Source organism: Melanerpes formicivorus, unplaced genomic scaffold, assembly GCF_026170545.1.
Source record: "Melanerpes formicivorus ecotype bairdi unplaced genomic scaffold, bMelFor1.0.p_v2 SCAF_14, whole genome shotgun sequence".
In the NCBI taxonomy this organism is placed as follows: Eukaryota; Metazoa; Chordata; class Aves; order Piciformes; family Picidae; genus Melanerpes; species Melanerpes formicivorus.
The window spans coordinates 2541932-2564868 of NW_027142366.1; the positions used below are offsets into that span (position 1 = coordinate 2541932).

Below are 22937 nucleotides of genomic sequence, written 5' to 3' on the forward strand. Positions count from 1 at the left end.
TCAAGCTGTGCCAGGGGAAGTTTAGGCTGGAGGTGAGGAGAAAGCTCTTCGCAGAAAGAGTAATTGGTCATTGGAATGTGCTGCCCAGAGAGGTGGTGGAGTCACCATCCCTGGAGGTGTTCAAAGAAGGCTTGGATCTGGCCCTTGGAGCCATGGTTTAGTTGTCAGGAGCTGTTAGGGGTTAGGTAATAGGTTGGACTCGATGATCTCTGAGGTCTTTCCCAACCTGGTTGATTCTGTGATTCTAGGGACAGTTTACTCAGCAGGTTGTTATTACTTTTCACTTAATGGTATTAAAATCACTTAAAATAATGGTATTAAAATAAAACAACTTAAAATAATGGTAGGAAAACAACTTAAAATATAATGTTACTAAAACAACTTGAAATTTAATGGTATTAAAACCAAACAACTTAAAATAATGGCATTACAGTACCTTAAAATATTCTGTTATTGAAAAAACTTAAAATAATGTTAGTAAAATACCTTAAAATATTCTGTTATTGAAATAACTTAAAATAATGTTACTAAAATACCTTAAAATATTCTGTTATTAAAATACCTTAAAATATTCTGTTACTGAAATACCTTAAAATATTCTGTTATTAAAATGCCTTAAAATCCCAGTTTCCTTCCTTGTTTCCAGACCTTTCTCTTTGAGCCTACCAAACACTCTGAAAAGAATTTGCTAAGCCTGCTGCTCTGGAAGGCACTTCACTTGATTTAAGAAGAGATTGTTCTACCTCCTTTTTGATCCAATATTCCTTGCTGAGTGAAGAGCCAGGGCAAGCCTTACCTTTGCAGTGTCTGTGCAGCACATCTAATGCAGCAATGAGGAACTCGTGTGCATCTTGTTGCTCGTACCCTGCTAAATGCCGTGCATGAGTCCATACCAGGTGCAATAACCTATATGGAATGTGAGGAGATCGGTGCCCAGAGTAAAACTGCTCAAAGCAAAGAAAAGGACAGGACTGTTAACAGGTTACACAGCCTCAGTGCATTTCATTATTTCAAAGAATTAAAACCAGTGCAATTAGTCAAATAGGTTACAACCATTTGGTTCCCATAAGCCTTAACAGTCAAATACAGACAGCCTTTGGTCATGGACTACTGAAGTGATGTCAGAACTGAGCCCCTCAGTCTTCTCCCTTGAAAGTCCTTCATTTTTAGTGATGGATTAGCCTAACATTAAAAAAAAGTGGAGGACAAACACTTGCAAAGTCCTTACTGATTCCACAGATAGTCAGGGCAGGGGCAAATGCCTTCAATTGCAAGAGATCAGTAACCACCTTCACAAATTACATGCCTCCTAAAATGGGAGCAAACACTGAAGATGAGAATATTAGATGCCAGCTGTCAGCCAGCCCCTGAACCAAGCCAGGGTAAGTCTCTCTATGTGACCAGCTCTGTCTTGAGGAAAAAATTACAGGCAGGCTAGGAGCCTCATGCTTCAGCATTGGCCATACACTGCAGAGCTGTAACAGCACAAGGCCTTGGGCACAACTTTATTCAGCACAGCCATTTGCAGAGCTGAAGGTACCACTGCATTTACCTCTCCCCAACGTTTGCTGCCCATTACTGCTCCTGCAGGGTGTCACTGCCCAGAGCTCTGGTCCTGGACCAGCTCCTGCATCTGCTTCCTAAGCTGCTTCAGTCAGAACATGATGAGGTGGCTGCAGCAGCGACTGAAATCACCCCAGGTGATTTTGCCCAGAGCATATTAGAGAGTGCACAGGCAAATTATTCCATCAGCAAAACCATGATGTGAAACCCCACTGCTGAGTGGTGACACAGCTGAGGAGGTAAATCAGCACAGAAGGGGAGGAGAGGCAAATGCTGACAGAAATACACAACTGATTGCTTGTTTGGTTGCTCACCCAGCCAGGTCCCACCTTAAGAAGAAGAACTAAGGGTCTGCATTGCCCTGGGTGGAGGTTCAGCTCTTTCCTTCACCCTCTCCCTTTCTATCCAATTGCAACAGCTGCAACTCTTAATACTTTCTTCTTCCTGAGCCCTCACTTGGGCTCTGCCAATTCTGGCATCCAGAGCCTGAGATGAAAGCTAGCAGTCCCCTCCTGAGCAAGCTGACTGCTGGATACATTCAAGAACCCCTGGCACAATGATAGCAGTTCCAAAAACGAGCTGTGATGCTTGTGGTGGCCCTGCAGGGGGCCAGGAAAGGCCCAGGAAAGTTCCTTCATTTGGCCTTCAGGCTGCACTTCACAAAGCAACATTTTTGTTTTCAAGAAGCAAACATTTCAAAGTCAGTTTGCTTTCCCCCTAACCTTTGGGAAGGATATTTGCCAGTAAAGGGTGCCTGCAACACCACAATTATGTTTTGCCAAGATGGGTGGTGGTTAATTTTCAGCTCATCTTCCCAAGCAGGAGACAGCATGTAGCAAATGCACAGCACAACAACAGGATTTCAAAGCCCAGCAGTGTATAATTTCTCATTGGGAAGCGGGTTCTCCCTGCCCAGTCTCTAAGCACTTTCTATCAGTGCACTGTGCTACAAACCTGCCTAGATAAACCATACTGTAGGACAGGTAGGCAAAAGGTGGTACAATCTCCTCAAGCCCTCCTGCTTTGGGGGGTTCTAAATGGTTTTAATGTATTTCCCTGCGAAGAAATTTGTTTATTGCAAGCTCCAAACAGCAACCACAAACTAAACCTCTGCAGCCAAACACCACAAGATGCTTCCATAAATAAACAGATCAATAGTTAACTCTGATGCCAACAAGAATGACACCAGGGGACTGGAGCAGTCATATGGTAATTGAAATCTGCTGATGCAGCTGCTGCTCACCATAATTCAGGGAACTGCAGCCATAAAACTTCTCTGTTCTGTCACTCCTCACAATTAGTCCCAGAGCTCTCTCTGGTCATTTCAACCAACAGCACTCTCCATAATTACTCCACTGCAGACACTAGACCTGCCAGCAGATTCTGCATTCTCTAGTGCTTCATTTGGATTAGGGGAAAAAAGAAATCCACCCAGAAGAAGCTTTACCAAATGATTAGTTGTTATCACACAGAAACTGGAAACATCCCCAGTAAGAATGTGGTGAAGATACATAGGGGTGGGGTGGGGGCTGGGGGAAGCTTCACTGTTCTAATAAACCAAAGATGAAACCAGGAATCTGAGCACATTCAACATCCATCCCATCTCTGTCATTTCCTTGCTGCTGGGAAGTGCAACCTCTCAGAGCTGCTCCAGCCCACAGAAAGCAAAAAAATGGTATCCATATAAAGTCTTTATTCAAGCACTGTTACACAAACCTGTTCATTAACTCACATGAAATATAAATACCAATGTGTTTACAACTCCCTTTTAAAGCATGATTTCCCCTCCCCTCCCTTCCCCCCCCCAAATGTAATTTAAATAGATTGCCCTTTAAATCTGTTCTCAGTTCTGCAGCATCAGTTTGTTTATACTGAAGAGAATTAAGTTTAAGTGATTGGAAAATGTTTGGTAATGCAACTGGTTTCATTGCTGGTCCAGGAGAAAAGAAACCAACCCCCAAACCAACAAACCAGGATTGAAAGCCTTTGTTTTAACAACCCAAGTAAAAGTCACTTCTTTTGGTTTGGTTTTGATGTTGGGTCTTTTCCCCCCCACTTGAAACACTTGCTCTTGGATTCTGAAAGAGAGAAGCTGTAGTGGATTTAGAGGGTTCTGGGCTTTCTGTTTTGCCTTGTTGCCAAAAAGATACAAATGCAGACAGCTTTTAAAATACAAACCAAAACCAGACCCACACCACCCCACACTTCTGACCTGCCTTCCCCTCCTTCCTTCCACCAAAAGCACAACTGTGTGAGCAGACACATCTGATCTGTGCTGCAAATGTATCAACTGAATGGCCTCCCAGCTTGGTAACCAAGAATTTATAGGCATAAGCCTTGTGCCAAGCTCCAGCCCAATCTGAGAAGCTAAAAGCTCCTCACAGAAATTCCTTCTCAGTTTAGATTTTAAATGTTCTGAGACTTTAGAGTGGCTGAAGGAGTGGGTATCACATGTGCTGTGCAGCATAAAAGAACACCTACTAGAGGGCTCCAAACCAAGAGCAATGCTTCAAGGAGTCATTTTGCTTGAGTGTACCTCCTAAGTTCCACAATTAAAAGGTTTCACTGTTGGCACAAACTTTTCCATGTCAAACTGTGAGGCCTTTGCCTATGTAAAGAGCCTTAATTACTTTTCCTCCTGTGTACCTTTGCTGTAACTTACTCTACACACAAGGCATTTCAGCAGTATACCACCCTAAGATAGCAAAGCCATAAATCATCATCATCATCTTTTGCCTTTTTGTCCTCGCTTCTCAACTCTCCACAGAGTTGTGCTGTGCACTTTGATAGGCTCAGGAGGATGAGTAATGATGTGAATAAAGAAGGCTTTGCTCTTTAAATCCAAGTGGATGCACTGCACCCTTCTCTATTCCCAGGTATTCTTGCTATTCCAGTCACAGAGTAGAGAGAGACAGATCTGCAGATCCTGCCACCCTGAATGGACATTCTGTACAGGATTTAGAGAAACATTTTAGGGTGTGGACCATCTTGAAATTCAGTTTCATGGTGAAGCAAAACTGCAACACAAATACCAGTAGGTAAAGAGTAGTGCACAAACCCTATCAGCCCAAAGGCTCCATGAACAGATTCTGTGTGTTCTATCTTCCCTCCATCCAGTTCCACCACTCTCTCTCATTCCTTTCCTTAAGCAGTGTAATTCATGTCATGATTCTATTGAAAAATGGGTTTTAAGTAGCACAAATGAGAATGTTAATTGAGGCAGGCAGATGCTTTTTAAAGCAAACAGAAATCAATGTTTGCCATACTTGTAAGAAAAACTACAAGGGATAAAAAACCCCACCTCAATTCTAACAATCATCTGATACACAATTACTCCACATCAACCTACTTCAAGGTGGAAGGACTTTGTTGTTTCCTATTTACCACTGAGAAATCACACAAACTATGTAGTTAGATGATCTCAACAACAACAACAACAAAAGTGCAGGTGTCTTCTGTTTAGGAAGCAAAACTTGCAGCTTTAGTGCAGTGAATTTCATTTAATGTTCCAAACAGTCTCTCTTTCTCCTGGAGCCCTCTTGCAGGCAGGCTTTCACCAGATCCCCTGGCATTCCATTTGTCTAAGATCACACCTCCAGAACACAAGGGTGGAGGGGAGATGAAGTTAACCCTTGCCCTGACCATTTGTCACTGGGTAAAATGCCTTGGGATAACTGCATCAGTTAATCCCAGATGGGAATCCTGCATAAGAACAAGCCAGAACCTGAATCAAAGGTTCCCCAGTAATTCAATTACAAAGGAATCCTCAGCCACAGCACTGAGACCTCCACTGGTTACATTTCCCTCATTCAGACCTTGTCTCCACAGCGATGGTGTAGGAACCTTCCTACAGTTGGGACAGGAAAGGCTAAGCAGCCTGCCCCAAACCCACAAGATTTTGGGTTTAATTCTGAGTGTGGAGAAACTGAAGCTCACTGGGAAGCAGAATTTTACAATGAGTGCTGACAGAGCTGTAAACATAACTTGGTACTTACTGCTTGTGAGCTAAAATAGACTGAGCTGGTTACAGACACTGCAGTTTTGTTTGTGGAGGACTAACTCAAGTTTTACTTCAAGGTGGTTGAGTCACTTTTTGTTATCCTCCCACAGCACAGAGCTGAAGGATTTCAATGGGAAATAAGGCCAGAGATCACTGTACTGCTGTGTTCAAAGGCTGGTATCACAGGTATGGCTCTTCCCTCACTCACCTCATGCTGCAGAACATTCACTCTGGCAAAGCATGAATTTTGACTGGGGAAAATGAAGGCTGAGGTTCCCAATGTTTTGTGTGAAGCTAAACTTGATTACAAACTAATGTGAATGCTGCATTTAAACCCCATTCCAGACAACCACCTTTGTTATGGGCTAGTACCAGGCCTAGCAAAAAGCATCCCAGGCCATCAACAGGGCACCAGATCCAAAAATGGAAACAAACAAACAAAACAAAATCAGCCTTGCTCATTCCTCCAGCCCCTCAGTCTGTAATGCAAGCCCCACTGCCTCTTTCCCAAGGGATTGTTTTAACATGCATATGTGTAAACAGAATGTGGTGATACTCATCAGAATGAGCCTTTACCACAGCTTGATGAAAGGCTATCAAGGTTACAATAGTACCTGTATTCTAAAGCATGCAAATAGGTTTCTCTAGTAAGAGAGTCCAGACACTGCTGTTTCTATAGCAGGACTGCTTCATTTTTATCTAGGCACAGTGGTATTTTCCTATTTAACTGCACATCTGGTTTCAATAGCTCTGCAGCTGCTACCTATTACTATGCCTGCCTTTTGTTTCTCCCTCCTTTCCTGACAGACTCAGGAATAATTGAAAAATAAATGAAAGAGAAGAATTGTAACATTGAACTAATGACTGATAAGCACCACCACAGATTACCAACTGAGGGGAGCACCCACTGTCAGCACAAAACAACTTCCTACTGGGAATGGTTACGAGGGACTCTTATCCTCTGTATACATTGAACTCACCTGCAATGACCAGAAAGAATAATCTCTGGTGAAAAAAGGCACAGAAGTAAAATCAAATTGGAAATCAGAAGATAAAGGTAAAGCTATTTTGAGTTGGTCTCTGAATGAGCTTCCATGACAGCAGACACACAGGAGACGTGCTGAGCGTACAGACACCTCCAGCTATCTTAGATGCTCTGTGACAGCATGTGCTAGACCTTTGCTTTGGTTGGGGTTTGTTGGTTTGGCTTTTCTTTACTTCCCAAGGCACAGGCTTTGTTTTTGAAGGCTCATCTTAGAACTGGAAGAAGCCCAAGCCTTAGCCATAGTCCTTACATTACTGATGGGGAGCTAAGTTAATGAAGCTCTTTGACTTTATTAGGGGATTAAGTTATTAAGGAAAAGATTGAGCCTGTCTCACAGCACAGACTAAGCCTACAGAGAAAGGCACACTGCAGAGCCACACACCTGAAGAAAGGGAAAGAAGAGTAGCTCATACAAAACTGTACCAACACATTCACTTTTCCATATCCTCCTGGTCACTAATGGGCTCCCACGTAAGGGCTGAGAGAGCAAAAGTATTTCTCCTTGTTAGAAAGCACTGAATCAAGTTCCTTAAACTCTTTATGTAGACCTACATAACCCAGTGCCTTAGAGACAAGACTACACACTCCTGCATTATTCTCACTCCCATTATCACCCAAAGAGCCTGTGACATATTTTCCAGTTACAACTTACACCTTTAATTAATGCACATGTGCAGCTTTAAGACTAAAGTCTTGCAGATCAGTCTCAGAAGAGCAGGCAGCACTGTAATTATTTCCAGCATCAGCTTTGCCTAAACAAGGGTGACTTGAAGAGCAGGACTTAACAGGCCAGCAGTTTCCTTTTCAGCAGTTGGGGCTTTTTTTACAGCAGGGTGTCACTCGGTCTTTACCGCTCTCTTTTACCACACCTTGAGGGGAAATGCAATTTGCATCCCCTTTGCATCTGCAAATTGAACACAGTCCTTCCTGGGGTAAGAAACTCAGCCAGCAGGTGGGGAAAGGCAAGGCCAGGGTGGCAAGCAGCACTCACCTCCTGAAAAAGCGTAGACATTTCACAGACCAGACATGAGCTGGGGCTTTGCATTTCACATTTGTGCCTGTCGGAGAGGAAGAAATCTCGCAGCAGTGGAGTGTGGGTAAGTGCCTGGACAATACAGTTCATAAAACATGTGTTCCCAAGATTGATTAGCCCTCGTAGACCTATAAAGACAGAAGGGGGAGGGGAGGCATAAGCATTATCGAGTTAAAATCTGGAAGATTTGCATTTTTATGTAGTTTTTCACAATGTTGCCACAGATTTACTGTATATGCACAGCTCCAAGGGCACTTCTATGTTGTTTTAGGTGGGCTATTGGGTTTGATGTACTCCAGCCAAGCTTTCTGAACACCACCAGGATTCGTGGGTTTGGATTCTCAAGTGAAAAGGAAAGCTCAAAAGTACACCACCACCACTAGCAGCATTTTGCAGCAGCTGTTTTGGCCATGTGCCACCAAATGGTGCCCCCTCCTCCCCAGGATGATACCAAAGTGCAATGACAACCACAGCCAAACCAGGACGTTTAAAGAAGTCAATAAAGAAGTGTTCAGAGGTTTGTAAGTCTCCCTCATAGAGGTCACAAAGCCAGAACAACTTTTTACACTGTTGCAATGCAAGGACCACATCTCTAAGACAGGCAGCAAAAAACCCAGCCCTGACCCAAGGCCAGGTTGTGACATCCACTGCAGACCTGGCATTGCCCTTTTGCTTTTTGTACAAACTCCAAGATCCAACCAAAACAACCTTAAAAGAGAAACTCTCAACAATACTGCTTCCACATCTTTTTTTCTTTAAGCTATGTTAAGCATTCATCTCCCAATTACACATCCAAAAATTCAACATGGCATAAGAGGATTCATCACACCTTAAATCAGTAATGCCCAGAGTCGATTTCTTGTGCTTGGAAACCAAGATGCTTAAAGGAAAGCTCTTTTGTTGCACAACAGGAGAGAGGTTAGGAGTGGGGAAAGCTTTTCAGTCATTTTGCAAAGTCTAAGCAAAAAGAAAAACATGCTCAAAATCCTTGAGTACTCTTCCATCACATCAACATCATCTCACCATACAGAAAGGCTAAAGGAGAAGTGCATCATGTGGACCAGAATGTTTATTTTGCATCAAAAACTTACTTTGGAATAAGACAAAATGCACTGCTAGGTACAGCTCTGATATTCATTTCACATTAACAGTCCCTTTTGCCATGTAAATTTGATGGCTACACAAATGAAGGGGAAAAAATGGGTTATACTTGACAGAAAACGAAGACTTTCCTTTCCTTGCCACTCTGAGGTAAAAATGAGCAATGCTGTGGCAATTAAAACTGATGCAGTTCCTTTGCAGTACACCAGATAGTGCTCAAAGGGCTCTTTAGCATCTTTCAGCAGGAGGTGTGGCCCAGTTGCTATGTTACCAGAGAGAAACGGCACTCCATCGGCACTCCATCAGCTTGAACTGCATACAGAGCTCTAGGCCATGGACACACAACCCTCCCACATCATTCTTCCCTGTACCTACATTCAACACCATCCTCCTTCCAACAACTTCCTGTTGCTTCTGTTCACTCACAGGCCAGGACAAAGTTTCTCATTATGTTATGGTAGCTTCTACCTGGGCAGAAAGCTTCCTGAGAGGATTTATGGTTGGTGCTGGGAGGCAACGCTGGCAAGGCACATTAGCAAAGTGTTAAGCAGTTAATTTGTTGTAGCAGCTTGAAATGTGGTGTGAGGCTTCACCTTGGTACATAATCCTGCTTCAGGCCCCAGTCTACACAAACAGTGTCACAACAGAAAGGTGTTCATGCTGTGGAGGTGTAAAAAAGCTTTGGTGAATACCTTTTGTCTACCTCTCTCCTGACTTTCCCCACATCAGACTTCTTGGCTTTGTTTAAATGACAGACTGTGCAAAAAGAAGGCTGAAGGCTCCCTGGGCGTGCCTGTGAGGCACCAGGGGGTTCTGAGCAGCAGTCCCTATTTCCCTGTGGAAAACTTGGTCCCTCTGGTTAGCACCAGAATTCCGAGTCAGCCTGCAGAGTGCAGAGAAGACTAGTAGAAAACTAGTCCTGAATCTGGAGACTCAGCCTGCAGCTTCTCTTTCCAGTACCTAACTAAGCAATCACAAAGCAAACACATAAAGGCAGCTTTTGGGAATCATTTATTAAGCATCATTTATTACATGCCTGTGGCTGGACCTTCTTTCCCTGTGACCACAAGAACCAAATCTTCCTCAAAGTTGCCACCAGAAGACTAGTTACAGGCAAAGTCAGGAGGCTCTCCTGGTTTGTTCTGCTTGCTTGGCCCTTTGGTGTCAGGTGTTGGTGGGTGTCAATGGAGTGCTTCGTGCACTACGACTTCACGTGAATGAACCCAAAGTCACCTGCAAAACAGACAAGGCTGAAATGTGAATACTCCAAACCCTAATAAAGGTCAGAAAAGGGTGAGTGTAGCAAAACATGAGAACTTACTCGGCTGAAAAGGGGAACACATAAAGGAGCAGACATCACTCTTATCCTTGAGGGAGCAATGACTGCAGCTGCTACGCTGTCTCTTAAGCTGATACTTGAAATGAAGCAGGTATGATGCACTGAACTACAGCTAAGGTACTGCCTCATCTTGGAAACATCAAAATCTGAGGTATGTAACCTGAAGCCCTGACAGAAATCAACACAACACCACATCCTCTTCTGCTTAACTTACTCTTTTCCTTTTTTTGGGGGGAGAATTTTTGTTGGAAAGAGAAACAGCTGAAAATGAAAAGCCTGCAGAGCATTTCTGGGTAATAAAATACTAAGAATGTGAAAACTTGCCTGCCACACCTACTCCCTCCCCATTAAAGCTTGGAGATATTTAACCAGAGTAGTCAGCACTGCAACATGTGGGTCATAAATGAACAACCCCCCCAGCTGTGCTGGTCTAACTTTTGCTAGCATCAGCAGTTATCTCCACTAGAACTAATCAGTGGGCAGTATCTGCACAGAGGAGTGGGCTAACTAAGGACTGCCAACAACCACCAGTAACAAAGCTGTGCTGCTTTGCAGACTTCTGCTCTGCTTCATGCTGTTATCTTTAGTGCTGGCTTTTATGAACTGTTTCTGAAATGAGCAGGAGCAAGCAGTGAGATAATACATTCTATCCACAGATGTGGGCTAAATGCAGTTAGGAGAAGAGCACTGGTTTGCTTCTGATGTAAAGATTGGAGTACACTGATACTGCTGTCAAGACAAAATTGTTGTGTACTCTACCATTAGACAAAAAGGAAAGTGTTCTTTAATCCTCAAGCAGGGTGCACAACCACTGCTCTCATTCTGGCACATGGTGGACAGGCAGGGTGTAAGCAAAGCAGCAACAAATCTACTTCTGCTATGCCCTGAGGACAGGCAAAACCCATCTGGGAACTTCTTTTTGTATTCAGCATCAAAAATTGGGTTCTAGACTGCTGGCTTACCTTTGTCAGCTTCAGTTCTTCACTCTTCTTCCAGTAACAGGCTCTGGGTTTTTTCAGGTGCTCAGAGTAATGGATCTGCAACACTGGGCAGTAACTCCTGTTGTGATGCAGAGACCTAGAACACTGGTTCTGCAAGTCCACCCACACAGGTGAGATGAAAACACCAAAGCAAGATAAGGAAATTCCACTTCTCTGTGAAATGCAACTGCACAGCTATTAAAGGTGGGGGAAAAGGGGAAATGAGAGGACCACACATGAATATAAATACAGAGAAACCAACTAGGTGCCTAATCTTGCTCTCCTGGAAGCAGTTCTGTTTGTCTCTAAACCCAGGCTTCGTGCTGGGATGGGAAAGGCAGGAGACAAACCAGTCTGAACAAATATTGCCACACAGAAACCTGTGATTTATTTGAATGAAGGTTCTGGAAGCAAGAACATAGGTCACTACATAATGCAGCTCTGTGAGGCAATCAGGAAACCATTCAAATGCACCACAGCACAGCCAGCTTGAGATCACTCTTACATTAAACACAAGCTGGCAACACCTAAAGAGGTCTTTTTGGTCCCAGTTTCCCACCTAGTGTTGATGTTTCTCTTGAAGCTCCATCAGACAGTATCAGAAGTCAGTGTGAGCCGAGGAAGCACACACTGAAATATTTAAAGGGAGTTCACCATAACCTGTGGAAACAAACAGCACAGCAAGGAAGGCTTCTAGAACAGTTTTGGATTTCCAGCCTGTGTTCAAACCACAAGAGCTGCAGCATCTTTTGAGAGAGGAATTTCAGGGACAGCCACCCTACCTACTTGTTAACCCAAATTCTCTCCCAGCTCTCACATTTCAGGTACAGACCACAACGCACAGCACCAGGACGGATCTGTTACAGACACTGGCCCCAGCCAGGCCAGTTCAACTTGCATGCCAGAAGCAGCATCCTTTTGCTGTCACTAACTCCATCAGCAATGACTCTCAAGACAAACAAAATACTCATTTCAGAGAGCAGCAGTCTGCAGGTATGTGACATTCCAAGGCTACACAGGAAATGCAAAACACTGTGTGGCACTAAAGAGCATCACCTGAGTTATAAGTAATATCCATGGGCTTTCTGGTGAATTCATTCTGCACCACACCACCTAGAGCATCCTTTCCAGCACCTGCATGAAACCTACTGACAGCTGTAGAGGCAGGAACACGGAGTTGAATGCTCCAGAAATGCATTCTACAAGGCATTTTTTACCAACTTCCTGCTGACCCACTTGGATTTTAAAGTGTTTTGACAACAACTTAAAAAAGCTCCATAAGCTGCTGCTGGCAGGAAAGTCAAATGAAAGTATCTGCTCTGGGGAGACATCACCTGGAGTGCTGCATCCACCTCTGGAACACTCAACACAGGAAGGAAATGGACCTGATAGAGCAGGGCCAGAGGAGGGCCACAAGAATGATCAGGGGCCTGGAGCACCTCTGCTGCAAGGACAGGCTGAGGGAGCTGGGGGTGTTCAGCCTGGAGAAGAGGAGGCTCTGGGGAGACCTAATAGCAGCCTGCCAGTACCTGCAGGGGCTACAAGAAGGCTGCAGAGGGACTGTTTGCAAAGGCCTGCAGTGACAGGATGAGGGGCAATGGTTTGCAATTAGAGATTTGGATTGGATGTTAGGAACATGTCCTTATATGAGGGTGGTGGAAGACTGCAACAGGCTGCCCAGGGGGGTAGTTACAGCCCCATCCCGGGAGATCTTCAAGGTCAGAGCCTGATCTAGTGGAGGATGCTCCTGCTGACTGCAGGGCAGTTGGGCTACATGACCACTCTGTGATTTCAATCACATGATCTTAAAACTAACTTAACAATTCAGGATCTCTACCTTCAGCAAACACAGCCTGGGAGTGGTGACAGTTTTTTTTTTTCTACAGAGGTTATATTCTCTAGATTAATAATTTTCCTATATCCTACCCTTCCATTATCTAAATATTCTTCTTAAATAGCCTTTCTGTGTCAGTGCAGCACGACTCATAGGCCATGCTGAATCCTGCAGCTCTGGGAGGCTGGCAGAGGAAGATTGCATTCACATAATGCTGCTATACAAATCTAGATTTCTCTTTCCTGTTTTAATTACAAACAAGTACTTCTATTTGTCACTGGGAGGAATCCAGTGCAGCCCCATCTCATCCAGAAGCCCCAGCAGACACACCTCTTGAAGGGCAATCTTTAGTTTCTGCCCTGCTCTCCCATCACTTTGGGGATTCATGAATGAAGGCCACTCTGGAGAGTAGTGGGATTAGAGCAGGAAGTAAATTCACCTGGTTTGGGGTTTTTGCCACTGCTTGTCCTACCCAAACACACCAGAGTAACCAGGTGGGGTTTTTCCTTACACACATGGATCTAGTGTTGGCGTGTTCCCCCTCACCCTCCCTCTTCTGGGAAATGAACAGAAGAACATAGAGAAAACTGATTTAAAACAGGGAAGTGCAAACAGAAGCAGTCAGTGGAAGACTATAAAGAGTAAGTGTTAATAGAGAGAAAATAAATTACAGGACTATTGTAGATAACACTGCATTATGCATTGAACCATAAATTCTGAGTTCACCCACCTCTACCCAGCCACAAAGGCAATTAAATCAGAAAAGGCTCTCTGGAGGGGAGGGGAGGGGAGGGAAAAAAAAGAAGTATTTGCATTCTAAATGAAAACCCATCCCCAACCTTCCCATTGCTGGCAAAAGAATTCTGGATCACCACATTGTTTCCATTAGCAGTGAAATAACAGATTGCTCAATAGAAAGAAGTTTGCTCCTGTGTACAAAAGAGAATTGTCCTCAAGCCTGTTTTCAGCTGAAAATCCTCATGTCCAGCTACAAAAGCTGCTAAACAGTGGAGGAAAGAAATACACACCATGGACAGCCCACATATAGCAAAAGCATCAGCTGTTGAAAGAAGCAGAATATAGTAACTGTTCTTCCTTCTGTGTTTTATTGGCACCAGGAGACAAAGATGGATGAACCACCCAAACCCAGAAAGTTGTTATAACACATCACTGCTGGACAGAGCCAGTGGAATTCCTCCATCCCATGCAGTGAATGCAAAGTGGTGACCTTAACTACATGCTCTGACCTCTGATTGATGTTCTTAACATACCCATTACTGGCCAAGAGTTGGTTGTTGGGGTTTCTTGGTTGGGTTTTTGTTTGTTGTTTTAAGAGAGGCAATTCCCCACCTTTCAGCTTACCAAGTGGTTCAAACCCACCCAAACACATCAGATCCTATCTCCCAGGTTTGCTGCCTGTAAGAAGAATCTCACCTTGAGTGTTATGACTTTAATGCAACACACAGACACATGCTCAGGTGCTTTATTTAGGTTCACATGACAACTCCAGCTCTCATTTGTGGTAGTTTCTGGCATACTTGTGTGCAGTTCTGGAACAACTCCAGCATTCACAGGAGAATTTGGAGATTCATCCTTTTTTATCTTAAGATTACCATTCAAAAGTCATTGGTTTTACCTTTTTTCTCCTTTAAAATGTCCCCCAAAACATGCAGGTTGCCAAGAGGTACCAACCTACCCATAACAATGTGGGAGGGCATATGCATGGCAATGTTGGCTGCATCTGCTCAGCAGCAGAGATGGACATATTTTATAGCATGGGGGGATCAAGTTTATCCACACCACGAGGGAAAAACAACAGCAGTGGTCCTGCACAGGCAGGATTAAGGTAGTCCAGCCCAAGCAAACATGGTTACACTCTTTATGTAACCAGACTCAGGGCCTCTGCTGTGCACTCCCCAGTCCCTCCTGGAAGGCTCTTTCCCTTGGAGGCCCAGCAGCAGGCCAAGGTGTTGGGAGTGTTTACAGACCGTGCACGTTCCTGCTGCTCTGAGCCTCAGCTGAATTTGCACTGGCTTAGTGTGGCTCAAGCCACCAATGATGTTTTCCCAGCACTTAGTTCATGCCCAGCCCTCTGACTTAATGAGCAATTGATTGCATTCACTGTTTTTATTCAATAGCTTCAGTGACATCACATAAATACTTACATAATACACACTTCCAGAAGGGACAAAGTACATCAAGGTAGTGCAGATGTAATTGGAGGACAGACTAATAATTCCAGAGCAAGTTGTTAAATGGGAGAAACTATCTGAAATCAATGGCACTCAATACAACCAATTGTGAAGTAGGAAACAAGAACAATTAAGTGGACAAACACCAAGGCAGGAGCGATGGCTGCAGCAGCTCAACCTGAACGACTTAATACCAGGGCTGCAGCTCTGAGACTAACAGCAGTTTGGCACTGAAGAGGAACATGAGAAGGCCTGGGAGGAAATTATTCTGCCCTGGTGACAGGAAAACCTCAGCTGCATGATGTCTGGAATTGAGCACCTATTTTAAAAGGGAGGCATGCAAACCAGGGAGGGGAACATGACTGAAAATTTGCATGAAATTAATATTGGGGACTGGAGAAACAACTGAAGAACCCACTGGTTGGGTTAATTAATTAATAGAGAGAGTGCTGATGGGGGAACAGCCAGGATGACAGTTTTCAAGTGTGTTACAGGTCACTGCAAAGAGGACTGTAATTAACTCTTGTGGCCTACCAGAGCTATAATAAAGAAAAGAGACTCAGCTCCTAAGAAGTGAAATTTAATTAGATATTAAAAGTAATTGTCTCTCAGTTAGCAAACATTGCAACAGGGGAGTTTTGGACTCCCAGTTATTGGAGTGATTCCAGAAGCAGCTCTGTCAGCCATCAGGAATGTCCCAGCACATTGACCCTGACTCAGAAAAGGTGTGTGACACCCCCTCCACTTTTTCATCTTGTGACTGCTCACACCTCCAGGTATGATCTAAAGCACAGGAACCAGCTCTGACAGGGAGGGGAAAGCTGAGGGCATCTCCACACAACAGCTAAGCCCATTTTAACAGCTCACCAGTGCCAAAAGGGCTGTTCCCCTAGCCCTGAGCTGGCATCTGTTTGATTCCACAGTGAAATGGTTCACCTTGCCCATCAGACAGAAAAAAAGAGTCTCACCTTGAGGGGATGAATTCTTCCCTTGCAAACAGTGATAAGTCTTTGACCTGTTTGAGCAGGTTCACACAGCTCATAGCAGGTCAGAACTAAAGGCCAGTGCCAGAATGATGGAGGGATGCAAGAACTGTAGGTCTCTGTCTCAGAGAACCACTCTCAGATCTCCTCTACTGTAATAAACTTCCAGGGCAAGCAGCTGTCCAGAAGCCAGAGGTTAGGTAGCAGAACAGCAGCAGCCCTAATGCCTGTAGCCCTATTCCTACCACATAGCTCTGGAAAGCAGAATTAACTGTCCTGCTGCCACTCAGGAAGGGACAGAGAACAGGTAACAGCTGCTGCTAAAACCAGGGCTGCTGGCTGTCCTCAAGGTCGTTTTTAGACTGTGTAGGTATTCTGTGTATGAGCTTTTGCATTTGTGGCTCAATGCATCACTCAGGCACTTCAGCAATGCAAAAAGAGTAGTGGGCCAAGGCAAAGAGATGGCCTGGAGCTGGTATTTGAGGGTGTATCAGGAAAAATGTCGAGTTTACAGCCCTCAGCAGAGCTCCAAGTCAGTTCTGGAGGAGCTCTGCAGTGCTCCCCTGTCCTGTGTTACCTTCCAGTGAAAAGCAATCATGCAACACTCAGCTTACTAAAGGCTCAGCACAGGAGATACATGCTTGTAGCTTATCTAAATAAAGAACTTCCAGTAATGATAGACAAACAAGCAGCCACACATGGAGGCAAGAGTCAGTGAATGTTACCTTTACCTTTGCCAGATGTGGGAAGAAAACACCCATTTCTAACAATGACTACCAAGGAAGCTTTACTGTAGATTCTTCTTCCTCAGAGCAGCAGAGCAGCCTTTCCATACATGCTGCCTGGACACCCATTGTGGGGAGAACCTAAGGGCCAGTGACATCCTTGGAGCAAACAATCACAGAACCCCTGTGGCTGGAAAAGATTTTCAAGATCATCCAGTCCAGCTCTTACCAGGGTCATTACTACACCACATTCTTGAGCACCATATCTAGATGGCTTTTAAATACCTCCAGGGAAGGTGATTCAGCCATGGGATGGTGATTCAGCCACTTCCCTGGGCAGCCTGTTCTACTCTGGTAACCCTTTCAGTATAATTTTCCTAATGTCCAACCTAAACCTCCCCTGACATAACTTGCTGCCATTCCAAAGAGATGAGACAAGTTACCAAGAGTGTGACCAAAGGCCCAAAGTGGGGCATTCTGTAGTACTATTTTGCAGATTAAACAGAGCCCTCAAGCCAGACTATGACTCCTGGGCATACACAGCATGCCAGGCACAAAGCACTCACTCTACTGCACTTAGAAGCTTTGAACCAATTCACAGTGATGACAAACCATGAAGCACTTCACAGCTCAGAGGAGCTTCCATTCTTTGCCTCAGGGCACATTCCCCAGGGTTTCATTTACCTGGGGGTACTTTGTGAGTTCAGTGGTGCACAAGCTCTGTGCACCTCCTGGAGAATGGAGGTCACTGACCAAGAACACTTATTTTCATGTGTTTCTCCAGGCTTCAGGCACTTCAAACAAGGCAAGTGAGCTCCCTGAATGCTGTGGGCACAGCAAGGCAGGCTGTGAAGTTACAGGCTGCCGTTCACTTGGCAGTAACTGTCTGCTTGGGTTATGACCAAGCACCCAGACAAGACAGGAGCACTCCGTGTCCTTTAAGTTCTCATCCTTCTGATATGGTGGTAAGAGGCTCATGTGTGCACACCCTTGGCCTGGTAAAATGAGTCAGCATTCCTAAATTATCTGGCAATGCAAACAAACCAACCTCCTGAGGTTAATATTTCATATAGCCTGTGCAAACAGAGAAGCTGTCTCTAGCAAGACAAGGGCTGCTGAGTATGAAATGGGAACTTAAATTCAGAAGCATGCTTCCAAAGCAAAACAAAGGGGTTTGGACAACACCACTCACTGACAAGTGCACTGACTCTTCCACTGAAATCACATGAAAGGCAGCTGTGAAAGATCTTGAGAAGTCACTTGGTCTGTCCCTCTACCCCACAGCAGAATTCCAGCTACCTGTATTATACCTGGCATGTTTCTCTGAATTGTTCTTAAACCTTTCCAGGGATGAGCTGCTGCAGCTTCCCCTGCTGCACTTCCATTCTGAATTGCTCCAGCATCACTTCAGCAAATAAACTAATGCAGAGTTTAAGAGCTGCAACCACATCAAGTCAGAAGATGCCCATGCACTGTGGCATGGCCAGATAAGCTCCTCTAGCAGCAGTGTGAGAGCTCCTGCCTTCAAATCATGTCTTTGTAATACTTCAAACAGCAACAGCTTTACAAAAGCTCCTTGTCCAAGATGCTGCAGTATCACTGCTTTTTTATCCTACTGGAAATTGCTTTGCACTTCAGTGGGTATGGCATCAACCACATCCCTCCCCCCCCCCCCCCCCCCCCAAGGAGGGAAAAGATAAATTAAGACAAAAGCCTTCTGTGGACCAAGTCTGGCCAACACTCTCCCAAATTAATCACAATTAGAGGAAGAAAGAAAAGATCAGAATACAAGTCAAAGCATTTCCCTCTAGAGTAAACATTTTTGCTGTCTTGCAGCTGCAGGACATGACAGCAATCCTGATAAAACCTCATGAAGTTTCATGTGACAACTCCAGAAGGGGTGGGTAGGATAAAACAAAACCCAACCAAATTCCAGGAGCAATTTTCTCCAGGACAGGCTGGGAAATGGAATTGTTCTTCCTGCTAGAGCAGAGGCTGCCTTGTAGTAGAAGAGTTAAGAGTGACCTGGATTTTATTTGTTTCTAAGTGCCAAGAGAAGGCCTTTGCCCAAACTAAGGTGATGCAGTTAAATCCACACCTATAAACTGATTTGGAACTACTTCTAAGTGTAATAGGCTTCTACAGGAATTTGATAGCACCAATAGCCAAGCTCAAGCTTAAAATAAATGTGAGGCAGGAGGAGCAAGGGGAGCTAAAGCCAAGGATCTCTGCAATACACCAGATTAGTTTTGAACCTCTTGGTAAGCCACCTAGCAGGAAGAGGCCCTGTGAGCACTCTGTAAATAAAGGTCAGGGGTTGCTTTCTTCAGAAGCACAGAAAATGAGAGGATTTAGATCCCTAACTTCTTATCTCCAGCATTATGACTGACCATCTGCACCACAGAATTGTTTCTTCCTCTCAGGTGTCTCAAGGAGAAACCACTGCATCACATTCTCAAACCCAGCAAGCTGTACAGCAGGTAATCATCATCCATGGCAATCATTTCACCCCATTTGATTCTCTCTGCTGAAATGAGTAGGGCTGAAAGAGACATCAAACTCTGCAGCAGAACTTGTACCAGACCCCTCCATCCTCCAAATTCTTACCTTGGCATATCATGACTGAACTGAACACAGTTTGTCTGTTGTGCTTCAACCTGATGCAGTCTCTGTCAGGCTCTATTAGAATCCCTACAGTTGGAAAGGACTTCAAAGATCATTGAGCCCAACCATCAGCCCAACACTGATGTGCCCACTGAACCATGTCCTGCAGTGCCACATCTACATAGCTCCAGGGATGGTGACTCCATGACTTCCCTGGGCAGCCTGTTCCAATGGCTGATGCAAGGGAACACACTGGGGATTGCAGAAGGACAATCTGGATCTCACATTTTCAGAACATGCAGAAGAAGAAAACCTCTTTCCTACATGGCACTGGGAATAAATCACACAATGCTTTGATACTCAGAACAGATTATCTGATCCCTGGAACACACACAGATCAATTGGCTGGAGCAGAAAGGTGAAACAAAATGCACTCCCCAAAGGTACCCATCACTGGAAGGGTTTAAAAAGAGCCTGGCTGAGGCACTTGGTGCCATGGTTTAGTTGATCAGATGGTGTTGGATGATAGGTTGGACTCTATGATCTCAAAGGTCTCTTCCAACCTGGTTAATTCTGTCCACCACATCAAGAACTAGAGGATCAAAAAGCAGCAAGAGAAAGGTGCCTGTTTCCAAGGAGCAGAAGACATGACATGAATGGTGCATACAGACCTATGCACTGCAGTAAATACCTCAGTTGAACAAGGAAGCCAGACCCTTACAAAGTGTGGTGCTACACTGCAGTGAAGGGGGCCTACAAGAAAGCTGGGGAGGGACTTCCCAGGATCTCAGGTAGTGATAGGACTAAGGGGAATGGAATGAAGCTGAAGGTGGGGAGATTCAGGCTGGACATGAGGAGGAAGTTCTTCCCCATGAGAGTGGTAAGGCCCTGGAACGGGCTGTCCAGGGAGGTGGTTGGGGCCCCGTCCCTGGAGGTGTTTAAGCCCAGGCTGGATGAGGCTCTGGCCAGGCTGATCTAGTGTGGGGTGTCCCTGTCCATGGCAGGGGGGTTGGAACTAGATGTTCCTTGTGGTCCCTTCCAACCCTGACTAATACTATGATACAGAGCTAAATGAATTTAAAGACATTCAAAAAAGAAATGAGAAGCTCCTAAAGCAACCACATACAAAAAGAAATCATAGGAGCAGCTCTGTCTCACACAGCCTCCAAAGTACAGTTCAAGGCATTAAAGTCCTCTGAGCCAGAGCATGAAAAGAATAATTAATCTGATAACTGCAGGAAGGTCAGGGAGAACAGACAGAAGACTCCTCAACATCACAAAACACAGCAACAAAAACCACAGTAGCAGGCAAGGAACAGGAACTGTGTTTGTCAAAACAAATGAATGATCAATATGGAGCATTATGGCAACTGGCCTTTAAAAGCTACTTAAGTTGTTAAGATCCTTCAGTGTATTTTTATATGGCAAAGAGGGGAAAAAAAAAAACCAAAAGCCTCCATACAGGGAAAAAAAAAATACTTGAAAAGGTGGCCCAGAATAAAATATTCTCTTTGCCCTCCCCCAAAGCAGCCAAACTTAAAAGCTCAGTGAGAGCTTGCACGATCTGCACAGAAGCACAAGGCTCGCAGTGAGAATCCTGTGCAGATGGCATCTTTAAAGAACAAGAGGTACTCCCACCAAACTGACAACATCAAATTCACACCCCTCCTTTCCCCCCAATATCACACCATATGCTGCCTACAAGTTTTTACCCTTCCTCCAAGCAGATTTCACAAATTAATAACTTAAGGAGCAGGCTAACTGCCAGGGGAATTAGATGCATCCAAACAGATTAATATGCACAAATGATTTGTTGATGAATTGGCACGGAGCTCTTCCAACGCTCCGCAGCACGCACACCCAGCCACATGCTGTTTATGCATATTCCCCTCCTCAGTATATACTGAATCTACCTCCTGTCCACACAAAGCCCAACTCTAGAAGCAGATAGGAAAGAGCAGAATGGAAGGTCAGAGTAAATAGAACCCACAAAAGAACAAAACTGAGACAGAGATGGGTGGCCCTGTTGGAAATGCCGCGCTCCCCACGGTGCCATGGAGCTGATCAGGTTAAAACAGAGTGGTTAAGGAAAGTTTGCTCAGCTGGGTTGGGTTTTTTAACAGTCAGAGAAAGAACCTTCTGATGCCAAGGGTGTGTCATACTATCAGTCAAGGTTGGAAGGGACCACAAGGATCAGCTAGTTCCAACGCCCCTGCCATGGGCAGGGACACCCCACACGAGATCAGGCTGGCCAGAGCCTCATCCAGCCTGGGCTTAAACACCCCCAGGGACGGGGCCCCGACCACCTCCCTGGACAACCCATTCCAGGGCTTCACCACTCTCATGGGGAAGAACTTCCTCCTCACATCCAGCCTGAATCTCCCCACCTCCAGCTTCATTCCATTCCCCCTAGTCCTATCACTCCCTGATATCCTGAGCAGTCCCTCCCCAGCCTTCCTGTAGCCCCCTTCAGATACTGGAAGGCCACAATTAGGTCACCTCAGAGCCTTCTCTTCTCCACACTGAACAGCCCCAACTCCTTCAGTCTGTCCTCACAGGAGAGGTGCTCCAGCCCTCTGCTCATCCTCGTGGCCCTTCTCTGGACACCTTCCAGCACTGCCCATGAGAAGACAACAGGCACATGCAATCAGTGTGGCTACAGGGGCTAATTCAGAAGGTATCTGGCTCCTCATGTAGAGATTCTGAAAGCATGCTGGCATTGCAAAACTACATCCTCCAGCTCAGGGAAAGCTTTGGTTTCCACAGAATGCTACTGAAAGGATGAGTGACAGTTCTGTAGCTTGGTGGAGTGTGGTCCAGAGAACGAGAGACACCACCTGCTTAGCTCAGGGTTAGCTGTTCAAGAGCTCTGCTCTTTGTTCTGGGAGACTCCAGACCCTTTTAGCACATCTGATTTGCTGTAAGCATCCACTGTTTGGATTATTTTGAAGTTAGGTAAACACTACTGGAAAGAAATGCCTTCATGAAACCTTTTCAATAAACAAACAAACAGAGACCCCAAACAAACACAAAAAGCCCTCACCAAAAACAACCAACCAAAACCAAACAAAAACCCCAAACAAAGCCCTCAACAAAAACAACCAACCAGCCAAAATAAGCCAACCAACCAAAACAAACCAGACCCCCAAACAAACACAAAAGCCCTCAACAAAAGCAACCAACTAACCAAAACCAAACAAAAACCCCAAACAAAGCCCTCAATAAAAGCAACCAACTAACCAAAACCAAACAAAAACCCCAAACAAAGCCCTCAATAAAAGCAACCCACTAACCAAAACCAAACAAAAACCCCAAAGCCCTCAATAAAAACAACCAACCAGCCAAAATAAGCCAACCAACCAAACCAGACCCCCAAACAAAGCCCTCAACAAAAACAACCAACCAGCCCAAACAGACCAGACCCCCAAACAAAAAAGCCCTCAACAAAATCAACCAACTAAAACCAAACAAAAACCCCAAAGCCCTCAACAAAACCAAACAACCAGCCAAAATAAGCCAACCAAGCAAAACAAACCAA

General features: G+C 44.8%; 1 protein-coding gene across 2 annotated transcripts in view; it reads right to left on the reverse strand.

The window, feature by feature from the left end:
- USP22 (ubiquitin specific peptidase 22) overlaps positions 1-22937 on the reverse strand; it is a 107624-nt gene that overhangs the window by 24042 nt on the left and 60645 nt on the right. For both annotated transcript variants that reach the window (XM_068146595.1, XM_068146594.1), the window contains 2 exons: positions 7600-7769; positions 797-944 (listed from right to left, as the gene is read on the reverse strand). In XM_068146595.1, the coding sequence (XP_068002696.1) occupies positions 797-944; positions 7600-7769 (318 nt within the window). The remainder of the gene's footprint in view (positions 1-796; positions 945-7599; positions 7770-22937) is intronic.